The sequence below is a fragment of the Populus trichocarpa genome, chromosome 1 (genome assembly GCF_000002775.5).
Source record: "Populus trichocarpa isolate Nisqually-1 chromosome 1, P.trichocarpa_v4.1, whole genome shotgun sequence".
NCBI classification, from domain to species: domain Eukaryota; kingdom Viridiplantae; phylum Streptophyta; class Magnoliopsida; order Malpighiales; family Salicaceae; genus Populus; species Populus trichocarpa.
The window spans coordinates 28,911,039-28,936,965 of NC_037285.2; the positions used below are offsets into that span (position 1 = coordinate 28,911,039).

General features: G+C 36.9%; 1 protein-coding gene and 1 pseudogene across 2 annotated transcripts; both read right to left on the reverse strand.

The window, feature by feature from the left end:
- Window positions 1-142: 142 nt before the first annotated feature.
- Window positions 143-4,674, reverse strand: LOC7480122 (hydroxyproline O-arabinosyltransferase PLENTY). Of its 2 annotated transcripts, XM_024586271.2 has the most exons (10): window positions 4,514-4,648; window positions 4,298-4,399; window positions 3,381-4,019; window positions 2,817-2,884; window positions 2,501-2,702; window positions 2,140-2,237; window positions 1,968-2,037; window positions 1,808-1,879; window positions 1,499-1,612; window positions 143-679 (listed from the first exon to the last, which is right to left on the reverse strand). In XM_024586271.2, the coding sequence occupies exons 3-10, from the start codon at window positions 3,783-3,785 to the stop codon at window positions 608-610; spliced, it is 1,101 nt and encodes a 366-aa protein (XP_024442039.2). In that variant the 5' UTR covers window positions 3,786-4,019; window positions 4,298-4,399; window positions 4,514-4,648; the 3' UTR covers window positions 143-607. The 2 variants fall into 2 exon arrangements, with proteins under 2 accessions (XP_024442039.2, XP_024442043.2); XM_024586275.2 differs by lacking the exon at window positions 4,298-4,399 and having other exon boundaries at window positions 4,514-4,674.
- A 1,835-nt stretch (window positions 4,675-6,509) lies between these two features.
- Window positions 6,510-21,166, reverse strand: LOC112323749 (ABC transporter G family member 23-like; annotated as a pseudogene).
- Between the last annotated feature and the right edge of the window lie 4,761 nt (window positions 21,167-25,927).

Here is a 25,927-nt window from a genome sequence, read left to right on the forward strand (position 1 = left end):
CATGACAGCATGAGGATTCCGTAGATGAACCACTAGAACTTGCACCTCTACTACAGTCGGGCACACTCTTCTTGTTTAGATATATGCTTTTCGCTATCTCAGAGTAATGTCAGGGGGGAATCAGCAGGAACAAAGGACTACATTAGTGGAAATTAGGGCTTTATTAACTAAAACAACAACAGGAAAGACGACCTCAGTCTACTGAACTGTCTTCAAACAGAAATAGTTGTACAAATGCCAATCAAATTAACCTGCCCGTTGACTTTCAGCCACGGTTAGCACAAGACAACTTACTTCACCATCGTTTCATAAACAGCAAAGAGTACTACAAACTGTGAAAGCAAGAAATTCCCAATTACAGGTCTGAAACATTCAAAATTCAAAACTCAGCACTATTTCAAGTGTAGCAGATATGTGTACAAAAAGAATCCAGAGTCCTTCATGATCAATTCACGTGGTGTCACTAACCAAAGATCCCTCTGTTGTGAAGGCATTCCTATTTTCCTATACCATTCTTCTGTTATCTTGTAGATAGTATGGGTGAATCTCTCACGCAAGAGATTGCATTGAACCAAGGATCAATGAGCTTATGATCCAGATCTCAATCTCAGCCACTGTTTAATGAGTCCCAGCCAGGGATGTTAGCTGTAGCCTCATTAACCATCGTTACAAGTCTCACCTGCAGAGAATCAAAATAAATGGATTATTAACTCCATGAGAAAGACAGAGAGAAAAAAATAAGTGCCTTCACTTCCATGGCATACTATGAGAATAAGGTAAAATGACTCATAATCCAGACAGGAATCATTATCTTAACTATCAGTTCCCATGGCATCAGTTACAACAAATAACAGAAAATATCGCAGAACCCCTTACTTCACACCAGACAAGGATACTTGGTCATCAGAGACCAAGAATACTTGAACAACTCAATGCAGGTATGTTTTGGTTTCTTTTCACCTAGGATGCTAAGATCCATGTAATTTGAAATTTGGATGGAGACCAGATAAGGTTTTTGCTCTATACTATAAAACATAGACAGACAGTTTCACATTGCAAGTGATCAGGATGGCCAGCACGCCAAGTTGATATGTACACGTGGTTTCATACAAACTATTGTTTTTATATAAAGAAATTTAATCCATGTATCATGTGAATATTATGGGCATCTTTTCAGGGAAATCATACATGTACAATGCTGTGCCACAGTATCTGCCCTTCATATTCCTTCTCTACAAGGTCTGCCTAAGATGGCAATTCTCTTGATCATCTTCAGTGTATGGGTAAAGCCTAATTGGGTTCTAATTCAAACATACTCCTCAGAAAAGCAAGTTCATTATAGCAAGAAAACAAATTGTACAATAACGCAATGCGTTGTAGTTCCAGGCAGGCTTCATTTTAACATTTTCCCTCTAAGCCCACTTATCAAACATGAATCTTCTGACATTCATATAATATAATTTCCCAAATGGTCTGAAAGATCTAGTTGTGAACATACCACACTTTCAGGAACTCCTGGTGGGGGCAGGGAAATGTTCTTTGGTGGAGGACCACTGAGATAGGATCTCTTGTCAAACCGCCATTCTCCAATCTTTCCATATGTTAATTCTCCCTGGATAATAACAAATCATAATCAACAAAATAAGAATCAAATATTGGTTGTCTAAGAAACAACTTGTGAACATTTGCAGGAAAAAAACAAAGAAAAATAGAAGGTGAAGAATAACAGTTAAAACATCAAAATCAGAAAAGATAATTATAAATATGAGAGAGAGAGAGAGAGAGAGAGAGAGATCCCTTCTTTTACCTTCATATTGTAGTCGCATCCATAAGTGTAGTGGATAATAAATCTCTTCCCAACTTCCAAATCCCATGGTGGCTGAAACATACATGGATATAGGCAATTCTGAATGAGCGACTTTAAGAAATAGAGAGATACAAGAAGCATTACTATAAACCACAGGTACCTGTAGCATAAAGTCTTCATGGAGTATATGCCGCACACCATGCAATGCTGATGCTACAGCATAGGCATACCTTAAATCAACAAAGATATGTGAGCAACATTGAATATATACCAACCATTCAAGATCTAAATTCATTAGCAAAATAGAAAGAATCCTATCAAACATTACTCACATTTCAAGCACCCAACCAAATGCCTTATCAGTCTCTGGGTCATCTTTCATTCTTAGCGAAACATTCACCCATGTTGGTGAAATTTCCTCCAGCAGTGACTGTAAGGATAAAGTGTAGCTCACCAAATGTTAATAAGCAAAACTGTTTAGAGTTAAAGCAAATATCCCATCCCAATGGCTACGACAATAGTGATATTTTGACAAGGACAATGGCATGTCAATGATCAGCACTTCATGTGTTTCCAACTGAAATTTAAATTATATTCCCATAATAATGAGCTCTGATAACTAATATGGAAATGCATAAAATTCTCAGAAGTTCAAATGGTTTAAACAGGCTATAAATGAAATAAAAGGAGTACCTTTTTTATTATTACGGGAGAATTGCCAATTGGATCAACGTCGGTCACAGGACCCTTCTCCTCGGGATAAAACTTTTGAACAATTTTCTCGTGTTCAGTTGGTTTAATATAGAAAAATGGAAACCCTGCTGGATTATCTCCATGTGCCAAGTTAGGCAAAGGATTTGCAAATATGTGGTCAGGTTCTGCCATTAGAATGTATCTGTATCAATCACAAAATGCTTCTGTATCAATCATACAATCACTAAATTTCAGATGTCATACCGAAAGAGCAGGTGTAAAAAGGAAACTGTGAACCATAGCTTTAAAAACTTACTCTTCCTCAATAGTTGCTTTTTCCAGCCATTGCACAAAAGCCCACGGTCTATTTAAGACAATATAGCCCTGGATAGAGCATGAAATGGCTATATGAGCAAATTATGCAATTAACTAATTATTGATAATTTGATAGAAGCAAACCATGAGTATTGACTTCTTTTGTACTAATATTAGGAAGAGCCACAGATTTGGTATGGGAAACACATTAAATGTCTGCATCATTATTGATAGAAATCAATCCAAAACCAAGATGCTTGAGAAATGTCAAGATTTCTCATAGCCCCAGAAATAATTGAGTAAAATGAAAATTGAAACTGTATAATTCATGTTATTGATGAAACACAATACTTGCAGGATCATCAATTCACTAGGAACACTTTTAAATTAACAAGGTAACAATGTGTAAACGAGCCAAGGAGAAGAATAAAAAATGACTAAGAGGCATTTCCTAAAGCAAATTCAAGGTCACAATAATTTAAACTTTGAAATCAATATGTAACAGAATAAAAGCTGAGAAATAATATAAGCAACGGCGGCAAAAGCAAAAATAAAAAATTCTTACCCGATCTAAGCCCTCCGGAAGAGGATCAACAACAAAAGTTGGAATCTCGTCCATCAAATGATCACCTTTTCCCGAATGCAACACTCGAGTAAACTTTCCCATGTCTGATCCTGGCATGTTTTTCATCTTCTTATACCAATAATACATAATCCGGCATTGCCATTGACTATAAGGAGCATCAGTAGCCGTAAGGGCAACATGGAATTTCAAATTCGACTTCCCTAATTTCCTCAAATTGGTTGGCATCCGTATTACAGGATCAGGATTCCCTGATCCAGCTCCTGAACTAGAATCCTTATATTGTATTACCAAAGTCAACAAGTTATACATCGCAAAGAAAAATCCTAGTGCCAAAAGCACCAAAAGCAATGGCGACGCTCGCCCCATATTTTTTCTCCCAATCATCTCGAACCCCCCAATATACAGAAACTAAATTCCAACTCTCTTCACAATTCACAAAGCCAAACAGAACCTCAATTATGCTATCTACAATAGCATATAAATAGAAACCCAGATATTAACATTTAAACCACTCCAATTCACATCTCCAACACACAATTTCACCAGCGAAAACCCCACTATCTTTTCAAAACATCAAATGGTTCGATCATAAAGCTAAATAAAAAGCCAAGAATCAATCTGCATTACAGTAACAATAAAGAAACAATGAGTCAATAATATAACACAAAAACAACTCAATTTCTCATCATCAAACCAAACTAAAACTTGAAAAGAAAAAAGAAAGAGCACAAATCTTAGTGTCAAGCACGTATAACAGCAATGCAAAAACAAGGCCCAGAAGTAAGAAAAAAAATCATTAAAAATGAAAATTCATGCAAGAATCAGAATTCAAGTTCATAAAGACAACCATAAACAAATACACAGATCTGATGAAGGGTCTTTCTTTATCTGTTTACCTGAATAAAGAGAAGAAAAAAACGTAGATTATGGGTTATGTCAACGCTTTGCTAAATGCAAAATGAATGACGTGGAGAAGGCTCGGTTGACTAGTTGCAAAACTGAGAAAGTGGGAGGAAACTGAATGCTTAATAAATTATTCATTTTTATGTTAAGAATAACTAAATAAATAGCGGTGTTTTCAATTTTAATACATATTAATCAGTTATTACAACCTGCAAATATGGGTGTTCTTAGGTGGAGGCTGATGTGGTGGTGATGGCTCGATTTAAGGATGCGGCGGCCTTTTGGATTTAACGATTTTGTTTTTGTTTTTGCTTCTAAACTTGTCCCATTCTTCTCTTAATTTTAATCTTGTTGTACAGCAAACCACGTAAAAGAAGGAGAAATGATTGGAAAATGACAATCACCTCGCAGCCAGGACAAAGATAATGAGTTTTTAGACTAGGTTTTATTCTTATCTTTCAACAAAGGGTGAGTGCTTTCATCCTTCTTAAAATAAATAAAAAAGAAAAAGTGTTTTAAGATTGCAAGTCCATTATACTTTTGTGAGTGCAAATTTAGGCTTTTTTGTCGTTGTGGAAGATAAAATGAGTTGAAAATTACAAACCTAATAGGGTATCTTTTAAAAAATGTTGAACAGTATTTAAGCGGTTGTTTTTTTTTAAAGTGTTTTTTGTTAGAAAATTTTTAAAAATAATTATTTTTCCCACAAGCACATCAAAACTATTAAAAAATATATATAAATTTTTTTTCGCCAAGCAAGTATGTAGCAAAAGCTAACACAGATCGAAGACGTATCGTGAAGGGTATGCTCTTTTATATCTTCATGAATCTAGAAACTTTTGCTTGCATTGTATTATTTGGTCTACGCATTGGAACTTATAACGTTTGAGATTATACACGAAAAATTCTTTTTTGACTCTCTCTTTAGCCTTACATCTCTTATCCCTAGGAGGTCTTCCTCCTATTAGTTCGGCTATACATTCTGGAATCTTATTTAAAATGGGAGCACATGGATTGGTTCAAATAAATATGGAATTATTATCCCATGCCCATTCTATATTTTCTTCTTGGTGATAATAGTATGCGCAATATAAATAATCTATGTAGCTTCAGAATCTTTTGGTCAATTTTTTTTTTTAAAAAAGAATGGCCTATTCTTTTGTATATCACATGGGTTTTACAATTATAGGAATTTGCTCTATAAGCGATATGGGACTCAACAAGGCCATTTTACAAATAATATCTCATGGATTTATTGGCGCTGCACTTTTTTTCTTATCAGGAACAAGTTATGATATGATATGTCTTATTTATCTTGATGAAATGGGTGGACTGGCTACCCTCATGCCAAAATATTCAGGCAGAGCTGCTCTTGTATGAGGAGCGAGATATTGTAGTGTAGACGGGGAATCCGTCGTTTCGGCTGCCACAATAGTATATTCCATTACTCGTCTTTCTTGTAAAGTAGTTACTACCTGGGCTATAGAAGATGTTTTTTGACCAATAGCTACATTAACATATATTACATTTTGCCCTTGTTGATTGAGAATCGTATCTATAGCTACTGCTGTTTTATCGGTTTGCCTGTCCCCAATAATTAATTCTCGCTGATCACGTCCTATAGGGATCATTGAGTCAATAACAATAAGCCCTGTTTGAAGAGGCTCATATACGTAACGCCTCGAAATAATCCCTATAGCGGGAGATTCATTAACCGAGATTCAGAAGATGAAATTGCACCTCGACCATACAACTCGTCATTCAATTCTTTCGAAGTCATTGGACCCTTTTCATCGGTCGAGAAGCTCCTCCCTTCATCTACTTAGTCCTAAAGAGTAATTAGGACAAATTCAGTCATGTTTTCATGTTCCAATTAAACACTCTTTTTATTATTATTATTATTCTCAAAGGAGAAGATTCTTTTTTTTTACCAAACATATACGGATCCAATTATGATCTTATAATACGCTTGATATTAGGGAATTGTAAAAAAAAAAATTAGATTCTATAAAGCAATTCCATTTTATTCAATTCAAAGATTGACTAAAAGAAAATATTAATAAAGAATAAATTACATGAACTTACATCAACCAAAGACTTATATTTCTATGTAATGATTTAGATTAAGAAATCCTTGCCGAACCTGAGTTTTTTGATACATACAAGTATTTTGGTTGGAACGTTGATATATAACTAATGGAATGTTTACAATATAGCCATTCCCTTATAAAATAATCTTATCCAATATCGGTATAAATTATCTTTCCCTTGTGTTTAACTATAACAGGAACCCTGAATCTAGAGCCATGCTAATTGAGAATGTTCAACTGGGAGGTACTCAAATTGGAATAATAATTCCACATTTATTCGAACTAATACGAGAGAATTCTAGATCAATGTACAAAAAGAACTTAATTGTATGAACTAAAAACTCAACATTTCTATTACAAGAATTGAAAACCCTTACATGCACCCCCGAATGTTCTTGGAGAATTTTTAGCTGGACAATTAAAGAATCGAGTTTCATTTCGCAAAGTAATAAAAAAAGCTATTGAATAAATGGATTGTTTCTTGGTTCGTTTCGCCACCCTACCCTCTTTAAGATTGATTCATCTGGTTTTAACCGATGCATTAGCTTTTCTTTTACAAGATATCCTGGATGCCCCTTTCTTCAAACTTCAAAAAAGGAGATGCATGTAATTACAAATATGATAGCTTTAGGTGCTCCTACTTTAGACGTATATGGACGATACACTCGATACAACCAGCGTATAGGGATAGGGAGAGGGAGAGGTAAAAAGGCATAACATAGCTTTCAGGGAAACTCCTTAACACAAGAGTATTGGAAATGGAAATACAGATCAAATACCTTCTGAGACGGTGTTCTCTACATACAGTACGGAAGGGAAGCGGGAAGAGAAAAAGGGCTAATTAGAATATGCAATAGCGCTTAGCCCCTCCTCAACTCAGCCATACAAGCCTTTCTAGTTATCTTATACCTTATGTGCTTAGTTACATGACTTGGACTCTGGGCGTCCCCCTTCACCAACTATCCTTGTTTCCACGGACAGGCAGGTTAAGCTGACTAGCTGCCGTCGCTTTCAGATTCAAGGAAATTTTAACATAATATACATGAACAACCAATATTTGGAATGAAGTATCTAGAGAAGAGAAAGAATGCTCCAAGAACTGTGTAGATGAGTGAATTTCCTGGAGTAAAGTCAGGAGAGACTGCACTTGGGAAAAACACTAGAGAACTAGCCATCAGGACAATAAGCCACACCACAAATGCGAAGAATGCAAAGGCAGCAATGGATGGATTAAGTCCCACAATCCAGTACACAGGGACGACGAAAAGAATAACCACTGTGAACAAGAAAGGCAGAAAGACGATGCTATTGGCAATCATGTAGGGGGATATATTATAGGTTCCTCTTGAAGATTCTTTCATCAGAACACGCCGTGTTGAGAAGATAAGCTGAAGTTGATCTGCTATAGATAAGGAGATGTTGATATGCTGTTGAAGTCAATCTGCTACAATTACAACTAGTGTACATGAACTGATTGAGTTGGACTCAATCACTTGTGGCTCCTACTTCCTAGGCACACATTTATATATATATATACTTGATGTAAACACTGCAGAAACAAGTGAAAATAAATAAAACTACTCTTTATTCTTTTTCATCATCTAGTTTTCATGGTATCAGAGCGCATGAAACTCTAAAACCAAGCTTCCTCAAAATTCTCCAATGGAGGACACTACTAATTCAACAAGTACTAACAAAAATACTACCCTGCCACATATGTCCTTTTTAACCATTGATCCTTCTGATCCCTTTTTTATCCATCAGATCATCCAAGCATGACTCTTGTTTTGAAAGTTCTTGATGGAACCAACTATGCCATGTGGAGACGTTCCATTTTAATAAGTCTCAGCACCAAAAACAAGTTGGGATTCATCAATGGAACCATACCTATACCAGGTGAATCTGATCCTAAATACATGTTATGGCAACGATGCAATAATATGGTTCTTTCTTGGATTCTTAACTCTTTAAATCAAGAGCTTGCCAATAGTGTTCTCTATGTTGAAACCCCTTCTGAAATTTGGTTGGATCTACAAGAACGATTCTCACAAGGTGATTTTTCTCATCATTATCAAGTTCAACGTTCCATCGTAGAATTGCAGCAAAATCAGGATTCCATCTTCACATGTTACACCAAGATAAAAACACTAGGATGAATTAAAAATGAGTAGTCCAACTATTCAGTGCACTTGTGGTGGAATGAAACAACTATCAAACAATGAAGAAAAGATGGGACTTGGTCAGTTTCTTATGGGATTAAATGAGAGCTATTCAGCTATTAGAGGGCAAATCATGCTCATGCAACCTTTACCAACTGTTAAGAAAGCATACTCATTCTTATGTGAGGAAGAAAAACAACGAGGACTGGTTGAGCACAAGGTTACTGAACAGGTTCACGCCATGAATGTCAAAAGACCAGGCTCTACTTCACAACGACAAGATTTCTCTAGAAACTGGATGCCTGGCTCGTCAACAATGCAAGGATCCAAGAAACGACTTCACTGCTCCTACTGTGATGGAACAACACATACAGTGAAGAGATGTTTCTATTTGATTGGGTTTCCTGTTGGTCACGCTCTTCATGGCAGGAATGTTTAACCTAGGAATCGAGCTCAAAAGGTTGCTGCAAATAAAACAGGAATCGAATCATCTCACACCAATATCAAGTCTGTTCAAATCTCTGATCGGCCTCTTCAATTCACTCCTGAAGAATTTTCACAAATCAAAGCTTTCTTCCAAACCAAGAAATCCACAGTCTCTGCAAATTATACAGGTAACTCCACTCCTTTTTGTTCATCATCCACGACTCACAATTCCAAGTTTATTCAATGGATCATTGACAATGGAGCCACTAACCATATAACTACTTCAGTTGTTGATAAAACCACTGTTCCTATGTTCTCTCAAGTCACCTTACCAAATGGTTCCCATGTAAAAATTACAAGTGTTGGCTCTGCACATATTACCAAAAATCTACATGTTTATGATGTTCTTTGTGCACCCTTATCCATGTGAATCTGCTTTCTGTCAGTCAACTCACATCTGTATATTGCAGGACCTTGCTACGAAGAGGATGATTGGCATGAGAAAGCAGAGTAAGAGACTATACTACCTTATGCGACAATCAGAATCACATTCAACTACACCAATCTCATATCAAGTCTCTTTTCCATCAAGAGCTGTTTGGCACAATAGATTAGGACATCCATCAAAATTACCCTCTCAGTTTCTATCAAAATTAATCCCATCTTTTGTTTATGATTCGCAACATTCATGTGAAGTTTGTCCTTTGGCAAAACAAACCAGGTTATCTTTTTCCATAAGCTCAATTCAAAGTACTAAATTTTTTGATCTTATACACTGTAATATTTAGGGTCCATAAAAGATTGAAACACACTCTGGTGCACATTATTTTTTAACTATTGTGGATGACTACACTCGTTTTACCTGGATTTTCCTTATGAAATTCAAATCTGAAACACAAAGGTTGTTAAAATCATTCATCACTTTTGTTCACACTCAATTTAACTGTCAAGTTAAAATCATACGAAGTGATAATGGGCTGAAATTTATCTCCTTAAAGCTATTCCTTTCTACCCATGGCATTTTGCTTCAAAATTCATGTCCGTACACACCTCAACAAAATGGTGTTGTTGAAAGAAAACATAGACACCTGCTCAATGTTGGTCGTGCCTTGAGATTCCAAGCAAATTTACCATTAAAATTTTAGGGAGAGAGTTTGCTCACTGCCACCTATCTTATAAATCGTCTTCCTACCCTAGTTCTGAATCACAAATCACCATATGAACTCTTGTACAGGAAATCACCCGCATATATACATCTATGTACTTTTGGTTGTCTATATTATGCCACTAACTTACAACCTTTGACCAAATTTTCACCAAAAGCTCGTCAATGTATTTTTGTTGGATACCCTTCTAACAAAAAATCATATCGCGTTTATGATCTTACCACTCGACAATTTTTTTACTAGTCGAGATGTTATTTTTCATGAAAACACATTTTCTTTTTTTAACCACACTTCAGACAATTCTCCTCCACAATCATCTCTGCCGCCCATATTCCCTGAGTCCAATGACAGTCTAATCCCACAAACACTATATCCTTCTCCTTTACCATTTGAGACCCCTGCCACTCCATTATCTCCTTCTTCCTCTAAATCCGTATCACCACAATCATCAAATCCCACACAGTCTTCTCTTTTTCTTCAAACAAACAAACCTGTTCCTATACTACGTCGCAACGATCGGCCTCGACAATCCTCTGTTCTTCTCCGTGATTTTCATTATGGCCAGGTTGGTATGTCACCACTCTCTGCATCCACAACCAAGTCATCCTCTTCACGGTCAGGTACTCAATATTTGTTATCCAGCTTTATTTCTTATCAGTCATTATCTCCTTCTCATCAGCTATTTATTAACACCATTACTAACACTCTTGAACCTACAACATATGAGCAGGCACTAAGTGATCCTAAGTGGTGCGAAGCAATGAGAACTGAGCTCAACGCACTTGAAAATCAGAAGACATGGTCTCTGGTTCCATTACCACCAAACCATAGTTATAAAACCCGACCCGGTCATTGACCCGGTAAAGTAACTAGGTCACGGGTTTGTGGGTCAACCCGGATCCACCCGGATAAAACACCAAGACACACATTAATATAGTTGTTTTGACATAAAATATCATAATTATCAAGAAAATATCACATTAATATATTTACTAGCATAATTAATTAGCATCAATAGATTAGAATGTGCATTTGTCTTCAAATAAACAAATCTTCAACATAATTTAAAGATATTAAAGACAAGGATAATAAAATAACAAGTTGTTTTAGAAATAAATAAAGTAACATGATAGATATAAGGTGACAACATCCAAAGTCCAGTTTGCATTAGAATCCATGAATCAACATCCTGACTCCACTTTGCATTAGAATCCATAAATCAACATCTTCAGTTGCATAAAAAAAGTAAAAGATTTTAGAACATGCTAAACACTTAACATTAGTAGAATTGTAAAAAGAGAATGGTAAAGTACAAGACCTCATTTGAATGTCAACGCTTTTCTAACATAACATCTTTACTCGGGTTGAATATAGGCATTAAGTTCTTCAGTGTCCATAGGAGCAAAATTTGAATCAAATGTCAATGGAATTGAGCCAACCTCATTAATGCCTATCGAAACATCATCATTCTCCTCTGTATCTTTATCATCACATTCATCTTCAATCTCATTAATATTTATCAAATCTACAATTGAAACATAATTAACCAATAAACATTACATGTTAAACAATAATTCATTTTCAAACAAAGTTATAACTAAAGGATCAAATCTTCTATTACCTTCATTTAAAGTATCTTGAATGGTCATGGTTGATAAATCACGGTGAAAGATTTCTACTTCTTTGGTTGTTAAAGATGATGGATTATCTTCTACTACCCAATTTTCAGGGTTAGAAAATGCCTCAAAATTAATTGGATCATAATTCCGTCCTTTCCAATAATTTCTACAAAATCAAAGTATAAGTATTAATGATGCTACTTAATAATATAAATAACTTTTAAAGAATTAGAGAAAAGAAATTACTTTTGTTTTAATCTCAAATTGTAGTGGACGTAAACTAGGTCATTGAGTCTGTGATGCTCCAATCGATTTCTCTTTTTAGAGTGGATGTGCTAAAAAATACTCCAATTCCTCTCGCATCCTGAAGAACTACAAGTTTGACTTAAAACTCGTATAGCTAGCTTTTGGAGATTTGGAGCACAAGTTCCATATAGCATCTACCATTCATCTATATACAAAATTAATAAGTAAGATTATATCAAGATAATATTTTTAAATTACATTGAATTTGAAAATAATAATATACCTGGAGGTAAAAGGGTGCGATCATTTCTCGCGGACACTCTACCAAAGTCATGTTCTGCATTCCTAAACAACTTCATTTCACTTGTAAGCTTGCTTAGCAGAATTGCATTTCCATTTGCATGCTTCTCAACAACATCTAGAAGTCCGGAAATGGTGTTTGTATATCTATCCATTAGATTGACATCATATTGAAATCGAGGATTCAACCAAAATCCCACTGCATAAAGCTTCCTATACAATTGTCCATCCCATCTAGTGTTAATGATGTCTAGGAAAGGTTGCACCTTAGCCCTTTTCCTTTGAAATCTCCTCAACATTTCTTCCTTTGCAGAATGGATAGCCTCATATAAATATCCCATAGCAGGTCTATCATCACTATCAACAATTCGTAGAACTCGAACTAATGGTTCAGTCATCCTTACAATTGATGCACATTCTTCCCAAAATGTAGAGTTCAACACACTATCAACAAACTTTTTTCCTTTATTATCTTTAGCATAAGCAGAGGAGACCCATTCTCTAGATGCCACCATAGCTCTCAAATTATCTGTGTACTAAAATGCTTTGTAAAGTAATGAAATTAGTAGCAAAGCGAGTAGGAGCTGGCTGAAGTATTTCTTTCCCTCTAGTGAACTTCCTCATCAAATGCAATGGATAACAATGATTATAAATATACTTTGTAATACTAGAAGCATGATCAACAACATAACAAACTGACTGTAGCTTACCAACATCTTGGAGTATGAGGTTGATGCAATGAGCAGCACAAGGAGACCAAAATATTGAAGGAAATTCTTCCACCAACAACTTGCTAGCAGCAACATAATTAGCAACATTGTCAGTTACCATATGCACAATATTTTCAGGCCCAACAAATAAAACAACCTCTCTAAACAACTTATACAACAACATAGCAGTTTTTGAGGCCTCTGATGCATCTACTGTTTTTAAAAAAACAGTCCCTTTAGGACAATATACTAAGAAATTAATTAAAGTTCTCCTCTTTTGATTTGTCCATCCATCAGCCATCAATGTGCAACTAGTCTTCTTCCAAATTTCTCGATAACTCTCAACAAAAATCTTCACTTCATCAACCGCCTTTGCTAGGTAATAACCACGAAGAGCATGAAAATTTGGTCCTTTATAACCAAGACCCATTGCTGTTATACCATCTATAGCATGTTGATAGTAAACAGAGTTAGCAGCATTGAATGGCACACATGCATCAATCATCCATTTTGCTATAGCAAGATCACATCGTTCGATAACTTCTTTGTTCTTCCAACAATTTTGGAGAGACTTTTGAGCACCATGAGTTGTTCTTGGAATAAAATATGCCCCTATCGTTGCATTTTCTTTTTGTTTTCCACAACTTGCAGTTGATTGTTTAACAACATTAGTGATTTTACTCTTTCCTTTATTGGCAACCTTGGGTGGTAACATTTGCTTCTTACCATCGGCTTCATCATCATCATCATCGTCTTCACCTTTATCATCATCTTCTAATTGTTTAATCATCCTCTCTTCATGCTCTCTTTGTTCAACACTATATGGGTTGAAATCTGCTTTCATTTCTCTAGCTCTCATTTTCTTTTCAATATTCACCTGAAGATTCAAAAGCATTTGATGATGAACATTTGGAGGACATTTGCGACATTGTTCCACTTCTCCTTTCGCTCCAGCTAAATGTTGCTTGAATCGATTAATGCCTCCACCCGCAAAGACTTTGGCACAATATAAGCATACTAATTTGGTTCTTACATCCCACACTAAGTTCAGGAGCTTCTCTGCAATGACCTCATGCCAAATCTGTTTTTCCTCTTATACCACTTGATGTTGATATGGAAATTGAAGGTTCAGATGAATGAGCAGTTGAAGGATCACTACTTGGAGTGCTATCATGTTGAGAAGACATTTTAAGGAGCTGTAGTAAACCAAATCAATTCTAAATAACTAAGCACCCACATAAATTATACTAAGAATTTAAGTTCGTAATACTATTTAATTCACAAATCAATTCTTATAATCTATGGCAAGTAATACTAGTTAATTCACAAATCAATTCTTAAATCTATGGCAATAACAGACAAATCAAAATAGTAAAATTGACTTTATTAATCAAATTGAACTAATAATCATCCACCACTCAAGAACCAACTAGTAAAACAATATCAAATTAATCAAAGGATAAATATAAAGATTGAACTAAACTGTTAAGAGAAAAATAATAAACTTATACTGGTTCTCTGTCTAGTAATGGTAAAATATTGAAGGCTAATGAGATATTAGTCTTGTGATGAAGGGCTTAAGCCTATGCTCTGGTAATACTGTATATTTGAATCTCCCCACGCCATCAAAAGAAGGAAATAATAGCCAAAATGGTAATGGAAACTTTGCTGTTCTAGTTAATTTCTTTGACCTGTATATTTTTCTTTTAGTTTCTTAAGATCCCAAAGGATTTTCCCTATCAATGTTTACAAATCACGGGAATATAGTTGATGTTAGTAATTTCACTTTGCAATGAAATTTGACATTTTTTTTCTCTTTTAAGAATTTACTGGATGAAAAAAAATGATTTGTTTTCCCAAATGTCAGATAGGAATCAAAGTTATAAGGGGCAAAAGTAGCAATAACGCATATCAAAGATTCTGTGTTTATAAAGTAGTTTGCTTATAATTAATGGAGTAAAGGCTTGGAAATTACCTTGGAAATTATTATAACAGCAATGTTTTACAGTAAGTTATAACATGGAACACTTTTAACTACAACTGCAGGTAAAGGCTTGCCACTTGAATAAAAAGAAAGATCTCAAATCCTCTCGTCTCAGTAAAGAACTAAAGCTAACAGTTAGGAACAATTGCTTAGAGAAATATTATAACAGCAGATGAAGCTAACAGTTAGGGCCTAAAGCTATCTTCTCAAGATAAATTATTACTAACCCAAGGGACAATCTAGCTGAAGCAAGACAGAAGAAGCCAATAATAAAACCATCACGATATTGTTACTAACCCAAGGGACAAGGGAGATCTGGATAGAGAAAGAGAAATATTCACCTCAATCACGATATTCTCTGCTTATAGAAGCTAGATGGGATCGATTCACCAGTGATGCCTTTGAATTGATTCACCAGTGATAAATATTCACCTCAATCACGATATTTCTTCTTCTGTTCGAAAAAAAATTAGGGCAGAGTTAAATGTTCTTCTGCTTGAACGACTTTTCCTGTGAGTAAAGATTAGATGTATATATATATATGTTGGGTCTCACCCGGGTTTGCCAGGGTCATGGGTCGACCCGCCGGGTCGACCGGGTCTAACCGGTTTTTTACATTCACCGGTCTTTTGAGCAACCCGAACCGATCCAGTCCCCGGGTCCCGGGTCGACCTGCCGGGCCGGTCCGGGTTTTATAACTATGCACCAAACTATCGCCTTATAGGCAGCAAATGGGTGTTCAGAATCAAATACCAGTCTGATGGCTCAATGGAAAGGTATAAAGCATGCTTGGTAACCAAGGGATTCACTCAGACAGAAGGCTTGGATTATCATGAAACTTTCTCTCCAGTTGCTAAGTTGACCACCGTTCGCTGCCTTCTTGCCTTGGCAGCAGTCCGCAATTAGCCCTCTTTTCAGATGGATGTCAATAATGCCTTCCTCTATGGTGACTTACATGAGGAAGTTTATATGACTCTACCACCAGGACTTTGCCGACAAGGGGAGAGACTTGTATGTCGGCTTCACAAGTCCTTGTATAGACTCAAACAAGCACCCAGAAACTGGTTCTTCAAATTCTTGGAAGCCATCAAAACGGTTGGATTCTCTCAGTCACACTCAGATCATTCTCTCTTTGTGCAAGAAAAAGGGTCTACTCTAATCATGGTCCTTATCTACGTAGATGATATCATAATTACTGGGAACAATGACAAGGCTATTCAAGATCTCAAGCTCTTTCTTCAATAACAATTCCACATAAAAGATCTTGGTAAGCTAAAATATTTTCTCGGTTTGGAAGTGGCAAGATTAAAGGCTGGAATAGTTATATCTCAAAGAAAATACACATTAGAAATTCTTGACGATGTTGGATTTATTGGAGCTAAACCTGTTGACTTTCCTATGGAGCAAAATCTGAAACTCACTAATGACCAAGGTGAGATACTGAATGATGCTTCACACTACAGAAGATTGGTAGGGCGATTAATCTACCTTACAATTACTAGACCAGATATCATGTATTTTGTAAACATTTTAAGCCAATTTATGCATACATCAAGAAAACCTCATTGGGATGTTGCTCTTCGTGTAGTGAGATACTTAAAGAACAACCCGGGTCTTGGCTTATTATTTTCTTCCAGCAGCTCTCTGCAACTAAGAGCTTATTGTGATGCTAATTAGGCAAATTGTCCTATGACAAGAAGATCAACATCTGGTTACTGTGTATTTCTTGAAGATTCTCTCATCTCGTGGAAGACAAGAAAACAGAAAACAGTCTCCAGGTCATCTGCCAAAGCTAAGTACAGGTTCATGGCTGCCGCAACATGTGAACTCACATGGCTTAGATGTCTGTTTAAAGATCTACTGGTATGCTTAAAACCAATTACCTTATTCTGTGACAATCAAGTTGCACTTCATATTGCTGCAAATCTGGTATATCATGAACGTACAAAACATATCGAAATTGATTGCCATGTTGTGACAGAAAAGATTCAAGCCGGTCAAATTGTTACACAATTCGTTCCCTCCCATCTTTAACTAGCAGATATATTCACTAAGGCCTTAGGAGGAGACAATTTTAAGAAATTAACAAGCAAGTTGAACATTCTCAACATTCATGCTCCAACTTGAAGGGGAGTGTTGAGAAGATAAGCTGAAGTTGATCTGCTATAGATAAGGAGATGTTGATTTGCTGTAGAAGTCAATCTGCTATAATTACAGCTGGTGTAGATGAATTAATTGAGTTGGACTCAATCACTTGTGGCTCCTACTTCCTAGGCACACGTTTGTATATATATATATTTGATGTAAGCACTGCAGAAACAAGTGAAAATAAATAAAACTACTCTTCATTATTTTTCATCATCTAGTTTTCACGCCGCTCCTGAAGGTATGTAGGAAGAGCTTCCACTGTCGAAGAAAGGAGAAAACTAATACTAAATGTAAAGAGGCCTAAGCGCTCAACAACTCCCACTTCATCCTCCCCACCTTGACATAAACACTGCCTAACCCAAAACCTCTAAACATGGCTTGCGTAGTTCTTGCCAAGAATAGCTGCTTTGTTCTATAAATGATCTTCCTAGATCTTGATCAGAGAAACATGATTTCGAACAAATTGAAAAAGGAACAGAAGCTTGAATATTTGCTATCAATACCTTGTTGGGTTTGGACAATTTCTTCCTGGGGCCAAATTGTGTAGGAATATGCACTACTAAAAAAGAGGGTTATTAGCATCGGATGTTAGCATCAGAATAATTTAGATGCAACTTTAGCAACAGATTAGTAACGGATTATATATATATATATATATAACGAATTTAGCAACGTAAAATCAGATACTAAAAAATAAATTAATATATTAAGAATCAGCAACGGATTTGTCGTTGCTAATATGGTTGTTGATAAAAAAAGGATTAAATTTTGACTTTTATAAAAAAAACAATAAATAATAATTACGTGTTAATTATTTATAGGTCCATCTATACCTTGAAAACAAAAGAGAACCTCACACAGGCAAAATTCCTTCATTCTCCGGAAGAACCTACATGTCCCTTTCTATACCTTCTCTAGATCAAACCTATAACTCATATCTTCCTTTCTATTCCTTCTCTAGAAACCAAACCCATATGTCCCTTTCAATTCCTTCTCCAGAAACCTATCTCTGTCATGCGTCATTTTCCAAAAGCATAATTTGTCATTTTCTTAACTTCTTCTCCAGTTAATTTACGCTTCCAAGAATTCCATCTTGCAAGGAACAAACATGGTGTGAAAAATTAAGATAGCAGGTATAATCAAAAACTCATATTTGAGAGATTATGTTTGTAATTTAGAGAGAATATATATTGTCTAGTTTGGATAAACAACGACGATTGGAATCAAATGATTAAAGAAATTTGGTCCACCCTTGAATTTCAAAGGAGATCAAAATTTGCAAGAAATAATCAGCTAACTAAAACAGATGGTAAATTAAGCACTCATTCTAGAGGTACGGTGTCATTTGCATCATATCGAGCTAGCATGGTGAGGATTGTTTATATTTGTTATAATGGACTTCAAATTTTTATATTTATATTGTCTAATATTTTTTGTTTGTTGATAGTAAGAAAAAGCAGGTGGAAAAGAACCTCTATGGGATGATGTGTTTTCGGTGTTGCATCAGAGTGCCAAGAAGCCTGAAACCTTCATAGATAACAAGTTTAAAAAAGTAGTTGTAAGTAATTTTTTATGTAATTTAATTATTATTTAAAATTAAAATGAATTTATTATTATATTTAATTTTATTGTAGGAGAATTACAAAAAAGAGATGATCTCAAGATATGGAACTGATCGGGAAAATCATCCTTCATTTGATGGAGCATCTTAGTGTGTGGCTATATGAGGAGTTACAAAGGGTCTATGGTGCACCTGGTATGCCAAAATCTATGGTTAGTATGAGTGCTTCATCACAATCCTATACGATGGAGTCAACACCTCCTAGCTCATCAATTCAGGCATTGAAAGAACAAATAAAGGAAAGAGATGGTCATATTTTATCACTACAACAGGAGATGACTTCAATCAAAAAATTTCTTAGTAATATGGGATACCGAGCTTGGGCATCAAATATGGATCAAGGTATGTCGACACTTATGACTTCATCTATGTCGTCACATGTGACTCTACAAATAACGATACATATGCATCCAGTATATCGACCTAGGCCTCGACCATCATATACCGGTCCCACCTTATGATGATCAACATTGTTTTGGTTCATTTCCACCACCACCCCCACCACCACCTTTATGATATAACATATTTATTAAATTGTGACTTATCTATTTTGATGTAAGTTTGACTAGATTTAGAAATTTATTGTGAAATTTATTTTTATTTGACTTATTATTTTTTATAAAATAATTTCTAGTTTTAATTTATGTTCTTTATATATTTATCTATAATTTTTGAAATAGCCAAAAATAATTAAAAAAATCAATAAATTGGGAAAAATAATTTAACAAATTCATGTTTTAAAAAATAGTCATTGGATAAATCAACAACGGATTAGCAACAAAGTTTGCATTGCTAGTCAGCAACGGATCAGTAACGCAATATCCGTTTTTGATCAGCAATGGTCATTAGCAATAAAATATTCGTTGCTAATTTACACATTCAACAACTGAATTTCAGCAATGAATAATTTGTTACTAAGCAAATCATCAATTGATAATCCGTTGTTAAAAAATTAGCATCTATTATTTGCATTTGAAATTATTTGTTGCTAATTCTGTTGCTGAGTTTTATCAGCAACAGATTTTAATATTATCTACAACAGAGTAGTTAATTGTTAATATGCTCTTTTTTAAAAGTAGTGATGGTTCATTATTTTCTAGAGTAGGGGTTTATATTTTGGATTTTGCATCTTCTAGTGTATTGATAATTCCATTGCGAACTCCAGAGCATTTAGTTGCAATGGAATATGGAATCCCAACTTGGTTATGGTTTCCTCTAGTGATTCCAGGCTGCCATTATGCACAACTTAACCGTGAGACACGATTAAAAATTGGGAATGTATCGAAGAATTCTATAGCTCGGTTGATGGATAGACAACACCACTGTCCTTTGCTTTGCCTTTGCCATTGATGAAAGTAGTTCAATCACTTGAAGAGCTGAAGTGCTGTCTAGGCCTGAAGTTGGCTCATCAAGGAGTAAAATTGGTGTATCATGAATCATGTCAACCCCAATTGACACACTCTTTCTTTCTCCACAAGGTATACATCTACTCTCTTCATCGCCAACAAAACAATCTGCAAATGGAAAAGGCCAAGCTCATGCATCAAGCTCTCCACCCTCTCTTCTCTCTCTCTTTTGATGATAGGTTGCAGATATTTGATTCAAACGTTAGCTTAACGTGCCCTAATCTAACGCATAATTTATTTTGCTCACATCCAAACCATAAAAAAATTTGATATTGTTTACAAGAGTTGAACTTGAAGTGAAGATTTGGAGACTTTCAGATCTTGAGTTACATAATTGAAATTGAAATAGTTTGTCAAAATTTCATTTCACCAATCTTCTATCCCATTTCATTAATTTCTGAACTTGGAACCTTCAAATTGGAATTCCAAACTAAACTCATTGGGCTGAGATGTCTTAGTGTGGGGACGCTAGCTGCTGCAACACTTTTGCAGTCCTATCTCGTGCATGGTATCTTTTTTACTCATTACTGGGCAAAACTCTAAAACCTCTATACATGAGGCCAATCTCTACCTTTCCTTTTTAAGATCCCTTTTCACCTTTTCTCCTCTCGAGCCTTTCCAGATTAGTACCAAAATTCCCTTTTATTGCTTATCCTCAATTATATTATATAATTTCCAAGACAGACATTCTTGAGATTATGCACAGTAGACAAACAAAATGGACGAAGTGAGTTGATAGCAACCAACTGGTTGATGTAACAAATCGAAGCCAAAAGGGAGACAGACCTACTTGGAATTACATTCAACAAATTAAAGCAAACGAAGCTAAATTATAATCTACTGCAAAGCGAAATCCCAATTATCGCAAAGAAATTTGGTGAAAGCTGAGAATGATAAGCCACCACGTCGATCTGAGAGAGCAACAAAACCGAATCCCAAGTATAGTGAAGTGCAGTGAAAGGCAAGACCAGGACAAACGTGAGTCATGCAGGATTGATGATACCAAATTAAAGCATGAGATCTTCACCACGTCAGCTAGTAATGCTAAGCATCAGTTTTTTTTAGTTTCCATTCAGTATTTGTTCCGTTCTATTTTGCAGTAATAGTGTAACCGTTATAACGGGTCCTTATATTTCGGATGCATAACCGAAGTATTGATTAGTTTCCATTTAGTAATTATTCTGTTGTAATGTTGCAGTAATTTAAATATTGTAACCGTTCTAACAGATCCTTATAATAAGGCTGGAAAGAAAGGAAGAAGGACAATATTTTTCTATCATAAATTTATCTTGTGGTACGTTCTCACCCGAAGAGAACCAGTGTGAATTCTGCTATTACAAATTAGCTCTTGACTGGGACCTTATCAATTGGTATCAGAGCTGGTTTAAATGGCGACTAACAAAGAACGAATTGAAATGCTGGAGGCGGGGCTCGGTGGAGTGCAAGAAGGAGTACAAAGAATAGAGATGAGCATGACTGGAAAAATGCACCAGCTAGAAGAAACTATCAATAAACTGTCAGAGGCGTTGTTATCCAGCAAGGCGTTGTTATCAAACAAGGGGGAATCAAGCCATAGTAACACAAACCGAGAGGGCAATTCTCGTTCAATTCATGAGGAGAATGAAGGAAACAGACAAGTTTTTTCTTCAAAAATGGCCAAGCTTGAATTTCCACGATTCTCTGGACAAGACCCGACAGAATGGTTTAATGTGTGGACCAATTCTTTGAATTTCAAAATACTCCAGCCAACCAAAAAATATCACTGGCTTCTTTCCATCTGGAAGGAGAAGCAAATCAGTGGTGGCAGTGGGCTCGTCGGACATATAGAGAGGAAGGACGAATGATGACATGGGAGGCCTTTGAAGAGGAATTATGGGCGAGATTTGGACCTACTGATGGCGAGGATTTTGATGAAGCTTTATCACGTATAAAGCAGGTGGGATCCTTACGTGATTATCAGAGTGAATTTGAAAAGTTGGGGAACAGAGTTCGTGGATGGACCCAAAAAGCTTTAGTTGGGACGTTTATGGGAGGACTTAAAACAGAAATTGCTGAAGGAATTCGAATGTTCAAGCCACAGTTGCTAAAGGAAGCAATTAGCCTAGCCTGCATGAAGGATGAACAGATGAAAAGACAACGCCAATTCCTACGACCAACTCAAGTCAATCGAACGCCACTGTCGCTACCACCAGCGACACGTGCAACACCAAATGCACCCTTTCGTAGATTACCATGGGAAGAGATGCAGAAACGTAGAGCCCAAGGACTCTGTTTTAATTGTAATGAGAGATTCACTGCCGGTCATAAATGCCAAGGAATGCAACTCTTGCTTCTGGAGGGCCCAACCGGGTTCAATAAAATCACATATGAAGAAGTTACTGAAGAAGCTGACGTAGAAGAGGCAACAAGGGAAATTGATGAACCTGAGATCACTCTACATGCTTTAACAGGATGGTCTGCACCTAGAACTATGCGTGTAGATGCCAAAGTGGGGGTCTTCAAGGCAGTGGTGCTAATTGACAGTGGTTCTACCCATAATTTTATAAGCACTCGCATGGCTGATCGGCTGCGGCTTCCAGTAGTTCCAACAGAGACATTTACGGTTCGGGTTGCTAATGGGGCACGGTTACAGTGTCAAGGAAAATTCGAAAAGGTACCGGTTCTTCTTCAAGAAATTCCTTTTTCCCTGACCCTTTATTCTCTTCCCCTAGCAGATTTAGACATTGTCCTGGGTGTCCAATGGTTGGAAATGTTAGGGTCTGTGATATGTAATTGGCGAACTCTCACAATGAAATTCTATTGGGAGAACTTGGACAGACAGCTGTAAGGTTTTACTGATCAGCCTATTCAAGCTGCCTCCCTAAAGGAGATTTCCAAAGAATTTCGTCAAGGACATTCGGTATTTGCAATTTGCCCACACTCCACCATGCAGGACACAAAAGGGGTTCAGTCACCGAGTATGAGTCAGGTCTTGGCTAAATATCCGGAGATCTTCGATGAACCTACACAGTTACCACCGAAACGTGAGATTGATCACACTATTTCCCTCAAGGAAGGAATTGAGCCAGTCAACGTTCGACCCTATCGTTATGCTTATTTCCAGAAGGCAGAGATTGAAAAACAAGTCCAGGAAATGCTGAATTCTGGACTCATCAGACCTAGCACTAGTCCCTTCTCTTCTCCGGTGTTGCTCGTTAAAAAAAAAGATGGTAGTTGGCGTTTTTGCACCGACTATCGATCTCTTAATGCAGTCACTATCAAAGATCGGTTTCCAATCCCTACAGTGGAAGATATGTTGGATGAGCTGCATGGGGCAGCATACTTCACCAAACTAGATCTACGAGCCGGTTACCATCAGGTACGAGTGCAACCTTCAGATATTCATAAGACTGCGTTTCGTACACACAACGGTCATTATGAATATCTTGTTATGCCATTTGGCTTGAGTAACGCACCATCTACATTCCAAGCTATTATGAATGCTATTTTTCGGCCCCACTTACGAAAATTCATATTGGTATTTTTTGATGACATCTTGATTTATAGCCCTACTTGGGAAATGCATTTACATCATGTCACTCAAACCTTGGACATTTTAAAGCAACAACAGTTTTATCTCAAGGCTAGTAAATGTGCTTTTGGTAAGCAAGAGCTGGAATATTTGGGTCATATTGTCTCTCATCAAGGGGTGAAAGTCGATAGCAACAAAATTGAGGCCATGGTGGCATGGCCACAACCTGCTAATATTTCTGAGCTGCGTGGATTTTTGGGGTTAACAGGATATTACCGCAAGTTTGTTCGGAATTATGGTCTAATTGCTCGGGCTCTTACAAATCTTCTAAAAAAGGGGCAATTTAGCTGGAATGCAGAGGCAGAAGAAGCTTTTCAGACACTGAAGAAGGCCATGACAACAACGCCTATCTTAGCCATGCCCAATTTTAATGACACTTTCATAGTGGAAACAGATGCTTCAGGTAATGGAATTGGGGCAGTTCTGCAACAACAAGGCAAGCCTATTGCTTTTATGAGTCGAGCTCTCGGTGTCTCAAAATGTTCATGGTCTACTTATGCAAAGGAAATGCTAGCAGTGGTGGAAGCCATTCGCGTGTGGCGTCCATACTTGCTGGGACAACATTTCATCATTCAAACTGATCAGCGTAGTCTCAAATACCTACTGGAACAACGAATCACTACGCCAGAACAGCAGAAATGGGTTGCTAAATTATTGGGGTATGACTATGAGATTCAGTATCGGCCTGGACGGGAAAATTCTGCTGCGGATGCACTTTCTCGTAGACCGGCCAGTCCTACACTACACAATTTGTTCGTGCCACAGCTTGCTATATGGGAGGAAATTAAACACGCAGCCACTACAGACGACTATATGGCTGTTGTTAGCAACCTGGTTCAAACTCAACCCGAGGGACCCTTTACTGCACGCAATGGATTATTTTTTTTTAAAGGCCGGATTGTGGTTCCTTCTGATGTCACTCTACGCAACAAATTAATTTATGAAGCCCATGATACCAAAATAGGGGGTCATTCGGGCGTCTTACGCACCTTTAAAAAGGTGGCCACTCAGTTCTACTGGCCTTCCATGCACAAATCAGTTCAGGAGTACGTGAAGAGCTGCGACACATGCCAAAGAACGAAATCAGAAACCTTGCCACCTGCAGGTCTACTCCAACCTTTATCTATTCCATGTCAGGTATGGGATGATATTACTATCGATTTTATTACCGGTTTGCCGCTTTCACAAGGTAAAGATACAATCTTTGTGGTGGTGGATAGACTGAGTAAATATGCTCATTTTATGTCATTATCTCATCCTTTCACTGCTAAAGTGGTGGCAGACAAATTTGTTGAGGGCGTAGTCAAGTTGCATGGCATGCCAAGATCTATCATCAGTGACCGTGACCCTATTTTTATCAGCAAATTTTTGCAAGAGTTTTTTACAATGTCGGGCACAAAGCTGAAAATGAGTTCCGCATACCACCCTCAAACCGATGGCCAATCAGAGGTAGTCAATCGATGTCTGGAACAGTATTTGCGCAGCTTTGTCCATCAGTGGCCACGTAGATGGCATTCCTTCTTGCATTGGGCGGAGCTCTGGTACAATACTACTTTTCATGCATCCACGGGTATGACTCCATACCAGGCACTTTATGGGCGACCACCACCAACTCTTCCAGAATATTTTGATGGTACCACGCCGGTTCACGAAGTAGACCAAGCACTTCTCCACCGTGATGAGCTTCTGTTGCAGCTCAAACAACACTTGACCACTGCCAGCAATCGCATGAAACAGACTGCAGATAAAAATAGGAGGGATGTATCTTTTGCAGAAGGTGATATGGTTTTCCTCAGATTACAGCCTTATCGTCAAAGCTCAGCATTCAAACGGGCTCACCAGAAATTAGCCAGCAGGTTTTTTGGCCCTTATCCTATTCTCCAACAGGTGGGTCGGGTGGCTTATAGACTTCAATTACCGGAGGGTGTCCGTATTCATCCTGTTTTTCATGTGTCGTTATTAAAGAAATATGTGGGAGATGCTACCAATACTCAAACCGATCTTCCACCAGTATCAGATGACGGTGGAATTATTTTGGAACCTGAAACTATATTGGATCACCGCTGGGTGAAGCAGGGTGGTAAATTCATCACTGAAAGTCTTGTACAATGGAAGCACTTACCACCAGAGGACGCTACGTGGGAACTGACTGAGTTTCTGTGTCAACAATTTCCTAA